The sequence below is a fragment of the Nicotiana tabacum genome, chromosome 14 (assembly GCF_000715075.1).
Source record: "Nicotiana tabacum cultivar K326 chromosome 14, ASM71507v2, whole genome shotgun sequence".
In the NCBI taxonomy this organism is placed as follows: domain Eukaryota; kingdom Viridiplantae; phylum Streptophyta; class Magnoliopsida; order Solanales; family Solanaceae; genus Nicotiana; species Nicotiana tabacum.
The window spans coordinates 20,889,773-20,901,246 of NC_134093.1; the positions used below are offsets into that span (position 1 = coordinate 20,889,773).

Sequence of the window (11,474 nt, forward strand, 5' to 3'; positions counted from 1 at the left end):
TTTTAATTTTTATATCTTTTTTTAGTGCAAAATAATATATGCTTTTCTAATTAAAAATAAAATAGAGTTGATCACTTTTGCCGTATCACCTAATCAATAACCAAATCAAATTTTATTAACGTTCAATGTTATTCTCCCAATTAATTACCATGGCATATGATGCATACACCGTGCAAAAGAACAATATTGTTCAATTGTTTATTTTTTTTTTCTAAACACTCTTTCGACAAGAAAACAAAAAGGCAATGGTCATTTGGTGAGAAAAAATAACCCCAAGTCCCAACATACATTTTTGTATGACTAATATAACTTCTGTTTGTTACATAAAACTCTATATTAGCATGTAATCTTGATAGCAATAATTGGTTTCTGGAATAAAACTTAAAATATTATTTTGAGTTTGAAATTACTTTCTGCAGTAGTAAAATCAGTACTTACTTATGCAGAAATCATTTTATGCGGGATTGACTATGAAATAAAATTTCTTATATTGTTGTCATTTAATGTATAATAATTTTTACATTATTGTTCATCCGTATATCAATCAATGCATTAAAGTTACATTACTAGTCCATGACCTAAATACACAACAAGGTGGAGTAAAACGAGAAAAATTACTTCATACTCCATACAATAACAAATAACTTTTGTAAAAATGCCTCTTTTCATTTCATCTAATTAGCTGTCCTACTTTGCATGCATGAGACTGAGAATGATATGCACGAGAATTATTAGTTGAAAGGACAATCATTTTAATGTTGTAAAACAAATTTCTATTTTTATTGAATTACACATATTTATATTGTTTCTGATTTTTTACAACAAGATTGATTTAAATGATAAATCCTGTGATAATATTTCAAACTACCCTGTTGCGGTATTATTTATTGGATATTACATTCATAAAATATAGTTAGGAGATCAAACTCATTATTTATGCACTTTCTATGGTATAACTAATTCGTACTAATTAAGCACTGTTTATTATTTTAAATAGGTACAAATCAAGCAAGTGGTTTCTGAATTCCGGAAACTAAATGGTTAAAACAGAAAATTAAGGGGTCGTTTGGTTTGAAGACATAGTTATATTGTGATTAATTATGTTGATATTAGATATAATGAGATTAGTTATGTTGAGATTAATTATTCTGCTATTATTTCTTATTGACTATTTGGTATGTTGTATTAATTCTACGATTGTCAATTTTATTACTTTATCTTAGGATAACTTATCTTGTGATTACTATTCCAATCTTTGACAGATAAAAATTATCCTTATACTATTTTTAATCTGGATTAGTAACCAAATAAAAATTAATTTTTTCTAAATTTTAATAATACTAAATTTTTCTTCCAAAATTATTTTTATTTATCTATCCTACCAAACTACACCAAAAAAACACTATCTCTTCCTTCAAACCTCTTATATTTTTTTAAGGTAAGAAAAGTAGTAGTACTAAAATACTATACTTTCTAAAGACATTTTAGACATTTACGAAACTCGAGAAGAAAAAAATGATTCCCATACTAATATTTGCTTCCAACATTTGGACAAAAGCAAAGGGGACAACCCAAAAACACTTTCAAGTAGTAATATCAAAAGCATGGCAAAATACAAGCCAAACCAAAAACCAAAAATCATGAGCTCGAGAAATTGAAATGAATACAATAAAAGAAACTTGAGGAAGAAGAATTTTGACAGTGCTTGTTGCACTAGCAGACATATGGGTCCCATAATCATCACTAGCTCCACCATAGACCCCCACCCCCACCCCCCACCCCCCACCCCATAATAAACCACTATACATTCTCTTCATTATTCTCTCAAATCCATTTTCTTGAAATCTTACTCACAAAATCTTGAAACCCCTTTTGAATGGAACCAACACTTGGTTTACTTGACACTGGTGAAAAAGGTTGTTCAAATATGGCCAAAGTGGAACAAGATTACAATATGGACATGTGTTCTGAGGAAGAAACAGAGCTTGAGTTGGGGTTAGGACTTAGTCTAAACAGTGGTGGTGGGGTGGTGGCAAAAGCTAAGAAATCAGCATGGGGTGATTATGGTAGAATTTTAACTGCTAAAGATTTTCCTAATGGATTTTCAGCTGCAGGGAGATCTATTATTAATAATAGTGGTGTTTCTTCTGGTACTAAAAGAGCTGCTGATTTTGTTGGTTCTAATACTGATGTTGGATCTCCTCCTACTGGTTCCAGGTTATAATTTCTTAATTTTTCCTAAAAATGAAATTCTTTCTTTTAATATTAGTAAAGATTTATATTTATTTCATGTTTATCCATGAGGTTATGGTTAGTTTACTCAAAAACTTATTTATCTCAAAAGAATGATTTTGGTTCTTATGTGAAGTTTCATTTTTTTTTGGAAAACTACACTGTAGGTAACAAAAAGGCCAACAACAAAAAATCCAGTATGTTATACGGATATACTTGGCATATATGCACACCTTACCCTTCGCCCGCACAAAAAATAATAGCCAATAAAATATATATTTTTATATATTAGTGTATAATATATATATTTTATACATAATTAATATATATTTTTATTTATTTGGCTAGCCGATGTAATTATATTTGGCCGATCGGTCATATATGTAAGTTGCCCTTTGTTTCTAGTATTTTGTCATTTGAGTATGTTGAATTTGTTTTTGCTTGTCTTTGGTTGGTTCGTAAAGCAGAATTCAATAAAGTGTTTCTCTTGAAGGGTGTAATTATCTTGGTTTTTTTGTGAAGTATTAGTACTTGTTTTGTTTATAGAATTTTTTGAATACATATTTCTTGAATGTTTAGTATATTTTAAGAAACTAGCAAGACATGTATCACTTTGTTCATCTCATTACCTTTAAATATAAAATCTACCAAAAGTTGTTTTTGGTTGCCCTGTCATTATGATAATCTATCATTATATTCCCTCCCATATAATAATCCTTCTTTTAGGGCCATTTTGGAAAAATTTAAATATTTCATTCATTTTGCTATTATATCTTATGCCCGCCCCCCTTCTTCTGAGGTTGCCCACATCTGGTTTTTACTTTCTGCACTTGGGTACAGAACATTATCCTTTCATATTTCTTTATTAGATTTGATAAATAGGGTGTAGGGAATTCCGGAAATAGATAAGTTATGGCAAGTTAGGTAAAATATAATTTATTTTTTCATTCTTTTGAAGGTAGCCTTGGAGCAACATTAAAGTTGTCTCCGTGTAACCTATATAGGTCACGGGTTCGTCCCGTGCAATCTGTCACTCTCTGCTCACATCACACCCCCTTGGGCTACGGCCGTTCCCCGGACCCTGCGTGAACGCGAATTGCTTCGTGCGCCAGCCTGTCCTTTTTCTTTCCCATTCTTTTGACTTGTTTATTTTAGCTAGAATAATAACAAAGTTCATGAATTTTGGCTTCTTGATATGGATATAGTATAATTGATTCATTTATTTTGATTTCTGAAAACAGTCAGGTTGTGGGATGGCCACCCATAAGGGCATACAGAATGAACAGCTTGGTTAATCAATCAAAGGTTCTAAATGCTGAAGAAGACAAGGGAGTTGGCGGGAACGATAAGAAGGAGCATTCAAAGAAGAAAATCAATCATGGAAATGCCAAGGACGACGCGACTTCTATCAAAGAAAAAGGGCATCTTGGTTTTGTAAAGGTGAATATGGATGGTTTGCCTATTGGAAGAAAGGTGGATTTGAATGCTCACACTTGCTATGAATCCTTAGCAGAAACCTTAGAGGATATGTTCTGCAAATCAACTAAAAGTATGGATTCTATTTCAAAGTTCACTCTCTTGTTGTTACTTTAATTGGCTCTCTAACATCGCGTGGTATTTGTTTATAGAAACTGTGAACCTATTTTACGTATTAGATTACACAAGTCAATTGTATGTTAGTGATGTTTTTATTGTGAAATGGCTGTTGATGTTCTGTTGATTTATGTTCTATGTTCTGTAAATAGGTGGTGAAAAGGAACAAACAACAAAGTCTTTTAAGCTCTTGGATGGATCATCTGAATTTGTGCTCACATATGAGGATAAAGAAGGAGACTGGATGCTTGTTGGAGATGTTCCATGGGAGTAAGTAAATTCACTTTAGTATTCCATATAGTTGCAAAAAGCATGGATATAATAGCAAAACCTAATACCCGGTAACTGTGCTGGTGGGAGGTAGCAAGTACCCCGTGAATTAGTCAATTGCGACTAATCTGGTTCGAACACCACCTTCATTGAAAAAACTAGCAAAGCCTAAGTCTTCATTACCCCCCAAAAAGGTGGACTTGGAGGGGAGCCTTGGAGCAATAGTAAAGTTGTTTTCGTGTTTTCATGGGTTCGAATTTCGAACCGTGGAAATACTCACTAATGCTTGCATTAAGATATGCTATCTACATCACACACTTCTAGGGGTGCGACCCTTTCCGGATCTGCGGGATGCTATGTGCATCGGGCTGTCCTTTCTTTTGGTGGACCTAATACATGAAAGCAAATTATCACCCCTTCATCTTTCATCAACCATCCCTCATTCCCACCCTAGAAAAAGAGAGTATAGAAATGAAATTGAATAAAAAGACAATTAGTAGTAGACATAAAGCCAAAGGATAATTGAAGTACATCACTAGCATAGAATAAAATTAATATATATATCTGAAAACCCAACTAGTTTTTGCCATTCTAGTTCTTATATCTTCTAATATTTTCATGTCTTATAGGATGTTTGTCAACAGTGTGAAAAGGCTAAGAATTATGAGGACTTCTGAGGCTAATGGACTTGGTATGTATATAAGCATTGGCAAATGAACATATTTTCTAATTAATGAAAATTTGCCTTTGCTTTTTGTCATCTTATTTCCTTAGAGCTAATACTAACTACTGGTTTATTTTCAGGTCCAAGAATCCCTCAGAAGCAGGAGAGACAAAAAGGGAAACCAATCTAATTTGCTTGGTTCAAGGAAAATGCATGAAATCACAGTATGGAAGAAAAAAAAAGTTAAACGGAAATAGGGAAGTGTTAAAAGAGTTGATGGATCTTGTTACTTTTTCATGGTTGCATTTTTTGTTTTGCACCAATATATTATTTTTTTCGTGTTTTTTGGTTTAGGTCTTAAACCCCTCATATAGTTGATACACCAATGTTTTGCCCAAACCTACTTTTTCTCATAATGTAAATATGGGAATGCTATTTTTCTCTCTTTTTGTGTGTTTGTGTTTGTTGCAAGAAATTCTATTTATTTATTTATTTATTTTAATGTTGATCATTCTCTTTTTGGTTGGTGGTAAAGAGAAATGTTGTCTAGAATTTGTTAGTGGTGAAGTCATTAAAGGAACTGGCTATTGAAAGTTCTTAGTAAATCCTTACTGTGGTAACATGAACAATTGGGAATTTTGTACAAAATCCTAACATTTGCTGGCATAAAGTAAAATCTCTTGGTGCTAGAGTTATCAATCCAACATAGTGCAAGTAAACTCTATACTATTTTAGAGTGTCATTTCATCAAGAATTAGAAGTATGAGGTTATTTTGGCACAAATCCAGGTTAGTTAGGTCAGTTAGTTTTGAATATATTGGATTAAAAGGGCAGTGCATAAAATATTTTGATTTACACAGGGTTCGAGGAAGGGTCACAATTAAGGAGTGATGTAGATAACTTACTCTAACGTAAGCGTGATTATTTTTACGGCGCGAATCCGTAACCTATAGCTTATATAGCTTTAAATATTAAATTGAGCTTCAAATATCAAATGGTTATCCGTAACAAAACCCGTAACACCAACTTCACATACTATAGCTTTAAATATTAGATTGGTGGCTAAGCATTTTATAAAGTGAAAATTATTGCAACAGTTTGTAGTAGGAAAGTGATTAAAACGATTCAAGGGAGAAGATGAGTTATTAAAAACTAGTCCATCTATTCCTATCAAATATAATTTTCTCATATGCGAAGATTAGACATAAATTCTTTTATATGATTTGGACTTGAACTTATAATTAAAAATAATTCTCTCTATTATTAAAGAAATATAAAAATATATCGTTCTTATTAGAATGGACTAACAAGAAAATAATATAAAAAACGAGTATTTTTAAATTCACTTTTTTGAGGATTGAGAAATTGTCTCTATATATCTCGAGCCTTCTTTATTCCTCAGTAATTTTATGTATAATCAGACCTCTTTATAGCAATATTTTTATATAACAACCATTAACTATAAAAGACAAGTTTTTTCTTAAACCGATTTCTATATCATGTTCAGGGGCGGAGGCAGAAGCCGAGCTACGCGTTCGACCGAACCCAATAATTTTTGTTCAAATAGTATATATATTTGGAACTCAATCATTAGCACTTGAAGTCGGCGTTCTGAAATCCACAACCCATAAAGTTTAAATTCTGATTTTGCCTTAGATTATGATAAAATATATTTTCTATAGCGGCACTTTATTATAACGACTAAAAAATATCGAAACAAACAAAGTTATAATAGAGAATTTTGATAGTATTAATATTTTTTTTATTCTATAAAAGATGGTTGTTTCCCCGACACGTGTTTCGTAAGTTTAATCACTTTACCTTAATTTGGATAAGGCCAGAATACTCAAAAGGAAAAACTATGTGCGACTTTATATTCTTATGAAGTCATAATTCTGATTATGACTAATATTAGTCTTTCTAAACATAATTATTGATCCTTTTTCTTTTTCACTGATCAAATGACAACTGTATCCCAATACTCCTCGTGGAGTCCGTGAGAGACAAAACAAATGTAGTAAAAATTGACTTGTACTTGATATTTAATTATTATTCCTCCGTCTCAAATTATTTATCGTATTTCCTTTTTACATGTCGCTTAAGAATATATTAATTAGCAAATTATTTATCGTATTTCCTTTTTACATGTCGCTTAAAAACATATTAATTAGGAGAAATTTTGAATTATTTTATCCTTATTTATGTCTTAAAATATAATTTTTCTTTATTGAATATGTACTCTATTAATGCGATATCTCCATCTTCAAGAACAATTATTATTAAGGGTAAAATAAAAGAATATAATTAATTTTGTCTTGATAAATAAGATAAATAATTTGAGACCTCTTGTGTAAATATACAATATATATTTTGGAACTCTCCACCCTTTCAACCTTTTTTAAACATAGATTATTCAGGAAATGAATCATTCCTTTGTGTAATGAACCTTTTTAATTTCTGTCTAATTAAGTCACTTTAGTCGGAAAAGGCACTTAATACTCTCGCGGTTTAAACTTTAAACGTAAATGCTCCTTGAACTTTGTAAAACACATCAAATTGAATAAAAACCCAACATTAACAACCAGCATAAAGTTATTTTCCCTTCTCCTTTTTATTTTTCATGTTTCTTTATTCTTTTTGGGTAGGGTTCTTTGGAGCACGTAAAAAATTACTGACACTTTATGTTTACACACCCTAAAAACAATTTAGTATAACAAGTGATCAATTGAGATGGAGTATATCAATTTAACCATGATTAAGTAATAAAAATATATATAAAAAAACAATTGACATGCCTTGTTTAATTTGAATTCAAACACGAAATGCGAATCAGTAAGAACGTGATATTATTCGGGGTTATACGGTGGAATACTCCAGCTGTTCCAAGAGTCTCCGCTAGTTGAACCGCATGCTCCACCGCTTGTGCAGGCCCCCGTCAATTCCTTTGACGTTCATTAGCCCTACTAGTCAAATACAGGAAAAAGAGGGATGGATTTCGACCTTGCTTTTTTAGGTCTCAGTGCAAAGATAATCATTGATGCTGGGAGTTTGGATAAGATAGCGTCCACAGAGATGGTAGATCAGTTGGGGCTAGGGAAGTTGAAGGGAAGGAGCCTAAATCGACCCCCTTCTTTTTTTCAAAGAAAAAAGCAGTAAGGAGTAAGGAGATTAAACTCTCGGATGAGACTAAGCAGCTACCGACCGTTCCGACGCGCCCTTGACCTATTTTGATTAAGACCAAAAACCTATCTCTAAAGTGGAGCCTAGTTTAAGCTGTCAAACAAGTGATGATTGAATGAAAGAAAAACCACTAGTAGGGATATGGATGGAGTCTCGCTCAGTAAAGAGAGTTGTAGGATTCGTAAAACAGGAGAAGAGCCTTTACTTTCAAATGACAACTGCTTCTTCCTGCTGCGAGGGCCTTGAAACCAAACCGCCCCCCGCCCGATCAAGTACCTGTTGCTTCGCTGGTAGGCCTACTTAGGTTAGGGTTCCAAACCTCAGTTCTTACCAACCTCCGGTGTGTAATCTACATCTTTCTAGCTAGAACTCGGTCGAATAAGAATCATTGATTCCCTCTGCTGTCAATTTCTTATTCATTCATTGCGTTCGGCCGGTGCTCCTTTCTCATCTCAAACCATAACTACTCTGAACGTTAGGGAAGATAAGGGAAGACCGCCTGAGCGAAGCGACCGAAGGAACTTGACTTATCCGAACCGAACGATAGCGGCTTAAAGCGTTGCCTATCACGAGCAGCCTACCTTTCTATCTTCCTCCCCCGTGACGTTCCCAAAGCGATCGCTATCCTTTTCTTGCTTTCTTCTTGTCTTGAATTTTTATAGAACGGCTTTATATCAGGTATAGTTGGTTAGGATGAAGCGCTTTTTAGCTTTCTTCAGGATTTGGCCCGAACTGTTCGGCAGATTCCCACGCGTTACGCACCCGTTCGCCACTTTGTTCTCAACTCTTCTCACCTCCTGGGCGAGGGTCAATCAAGCCTTTGAAACTAGTGAAAATAGTCGTCACAGTCTGAGTTCCTGCTTTCAACGAGACTTTCTTAGCTTGTCCTTTGGACTGCTTTTTTCAAAAGAAACTATCTGAAAGCCCCTATGGTTTGCTGCTTCCAAACCTGGTTGATCCAAATAAAATAGATACAAAAAAGTATAGATGGGAGAATAAATTAAGTGGAAAACAAAACTACAATTTACTTAGATTTATTTAATCCATAATGGATTCAATCAAGTTAAGTGAGATAAGCAAACTTGATTTCTTTTTTAGTTTTAGTAGAGTTCCAATGAAAAACGGAAAACCACCCAATTGAAGGAAATGCCCGAATTTTATATTTCGAGGATCAATAAAATAAGAGGTTTTGTCGTTATAGAACACGGAATTCAAATAAGAGGTTTTATTTTCTCGCTTCTTTTTCTCCGTGCCCGTTCCGCATGCGCTTCGCGCGCCATTGGCGCTTTGCTCTCCTCTTATTCTTCATTAAGTTTCAAGACGTTCACTGAATCCTTCACGATGTTTTGGTGGCAGGTACTAGTACATCGAAGCCTTAGAGAGCCGCTGGACTCCAGACAAGCCGTTACGAAGCGCCATCAGCCCAGGTCAGGCGACCCGAAAGGACCAGACATAAACCACCCGCTAAGAAAACGGTAAATAAGACAAGCGATCAAGCTGGCAAGTCAGGGATACAGGATGGATTTTTCCAGGGTGTGTGAACTTCCTTATATATTCAGCCACATGTGCGGGTGCTTATTTCAAAAAACAGCGCTAACACCCTATCTATAGTAAGGGGCCTTTTCAATTCAATCTCCCACTTGATTTCGGACAGTCAAATATAAAGACTCAGGGCTTCCCATTAAAGAAGCTGCAAGAGAGCATGGGGTGGTGCTTCTATCTGATCCTAGAAAACGTACGAAACAACCTGCTACGGAACTACCGATAAGGATTCATAAGTAGTTGTTAATGGAGTTGAGGTTACCAAATTCTGAGGTGTCGGTATCAATTTATGCCTCGCGGCTCCCTTTCAAGATGAACAATGCGGCTAAGCGTGCATCTGGGGCGGATGTGCCGATGGATGGAGGCGGCTGCATGCTGCATCTAAGAGTTTAGTTCCATGAGACTGAATAACATGGCCTGAAACGAAGCAATCGATTTGAAAATAGCACGCTCATCTCGCTTTTCGTTCATTTTCGCCACGAAAACATAGCCGCCATAATAAGAAGCAGGCGAAGCAGCTAGAAGTACTCGCTTCACGCCCTTGAATTATTATTCACGAATGAATTGGGAAAGCCAACAGAAAGATTTTTGATTTACTCAACTCTTCTATTTTCGATTCAAAACGAAGAAAGGATAAAATAGAAGTTACTAACTTGAAATCCAATTCTAAAAGTAAAAGATTAAAATCAAGAAAATAAAGTAATAGTAAAGCAAAGTCATAGTAAAATACAACGATTTTTCTAAAGTATATTTCAAACTGAAGTAATCATTTAAGTATCTTGTATAATACTCTTGCCCTAGATCTTCTATTCTACCCCCATTCCTCTATTATTAATATTCAGCTTGAGCGGGGCGGGAATCGAAGTGGGGGACCCCTCTACCGCCTGTGTCTATCTCCTGTCAAGTATGCTCCCCAGACATAGACTACGTACAGGGTAGTACTCTTGGAAAGATAGAATATCACCGCGTGAACATAACATTACATTAAGTTACGAATGTAACTCCCGAAGGATCGACCACTATTCTAAATATAGTAAGGCGGAGGGTTTGTGTGAAGCATGAGAACATGAGCAAGCTCAGTCTTTCGCTACTCGTGTGACCCCATAGGGCCTTCTCTAATAGGGAAAAGCCTTCCATTTCCGTCAAATGACCCGGCCTCCCCTGGCTCTTCCACCGTCCGGGCTCCCTTTCCTCCCTATGGTATGCTCCCCCGGCGCAGGCCTACCACGCTTCGCGCCCATGATTAGTATAGATCATACCTTTGCCAAGATAACCTTTGAGGTATCTCAAGATCCTGTATACTACACTGCCAAATTCAAAAATAAAAGGAAAAAGATGCTTGTACGCACATTAGATTTGCTAACTCAATTGATCCTACTGTGTCTAGATCAGGGTTCCCGCTTGTTAGCTTTGTATTGGCTCCCATCTTACTTAACGGGGCCCTTAGTTGAATACCGATCAAAATTGTTTGAAATTTTGAAACTTTTCCAATATAGAATTATTAGTTATGTTAAATACCCCGAAAAGCCGAAACCTCTTATTCCGGTCCTTAGAAAAACTACGACTAGTCAGGAATTGCGTACGTGCTAGTGCAGAAGCTGAATACAAAGCGTTAGCTATCACTGCTTCTGAAATTTGATGGCTCTCCTACTTGCTAAAGGATTTACATGTGTCAATTCCTCACCCATTCCTTCTCTTTTGTGACAACTCTTCATACTCTGCTTCCACCTTATTCCTTTCAAGGTTGCACCTTGTCGTAAGTTCTCGCCGTCTCCATTGCGTGCTTCTTCAGTATCTCCTCAGGAAGCAGCAAGAGGACGCGGCAAACTAGAAGATTAAGATGGCACCGCAACTAGCCTAGCTTTTACTTTCTTTCAAATCAGAATGTTCTCCTGCTCGAAGAATGTGTTCCTACCACAATAGTAGTTAAAGAAAGGGCTAAAGGTGGGCTCGGGGAAGGAAGAAAATGAATTTCTAAATCCCGAAAAGGAGG

At 35.2% G+C, this 11,474-nt stretch overlaps 1 protein-coding gene across 1 annotated transcript; it reads left to right on the top strand.

The window, feature by feature from the left end:
• Positions 1-1,826: 1,826 nt before the first annotated feature.
• LOC107786124 (auxin-responsive protein IAA13) lies at positions 1,827-5,204 on the top strand. The gene is made up of 5 exons (XM_016607561.2): positions 1,827-2,217; positions 3,474-3,781; positions 3,978-4,095; positions 4,725-4,786; positions 4,900-5,204. Exons 1-5 carry the CDS (start codon positions 1,877-1,879, stop codon positions 4,947-4,949), a joined length of 879 nt encoding a protein of 292 aa, XP_016463047.1. The 5' UTR covers positions 1,827-1,876; the 3' UTR covers positions 4,950-5,204.
• Positions 5,205-11,474: the final 6,270 nt, after the last annotated feature.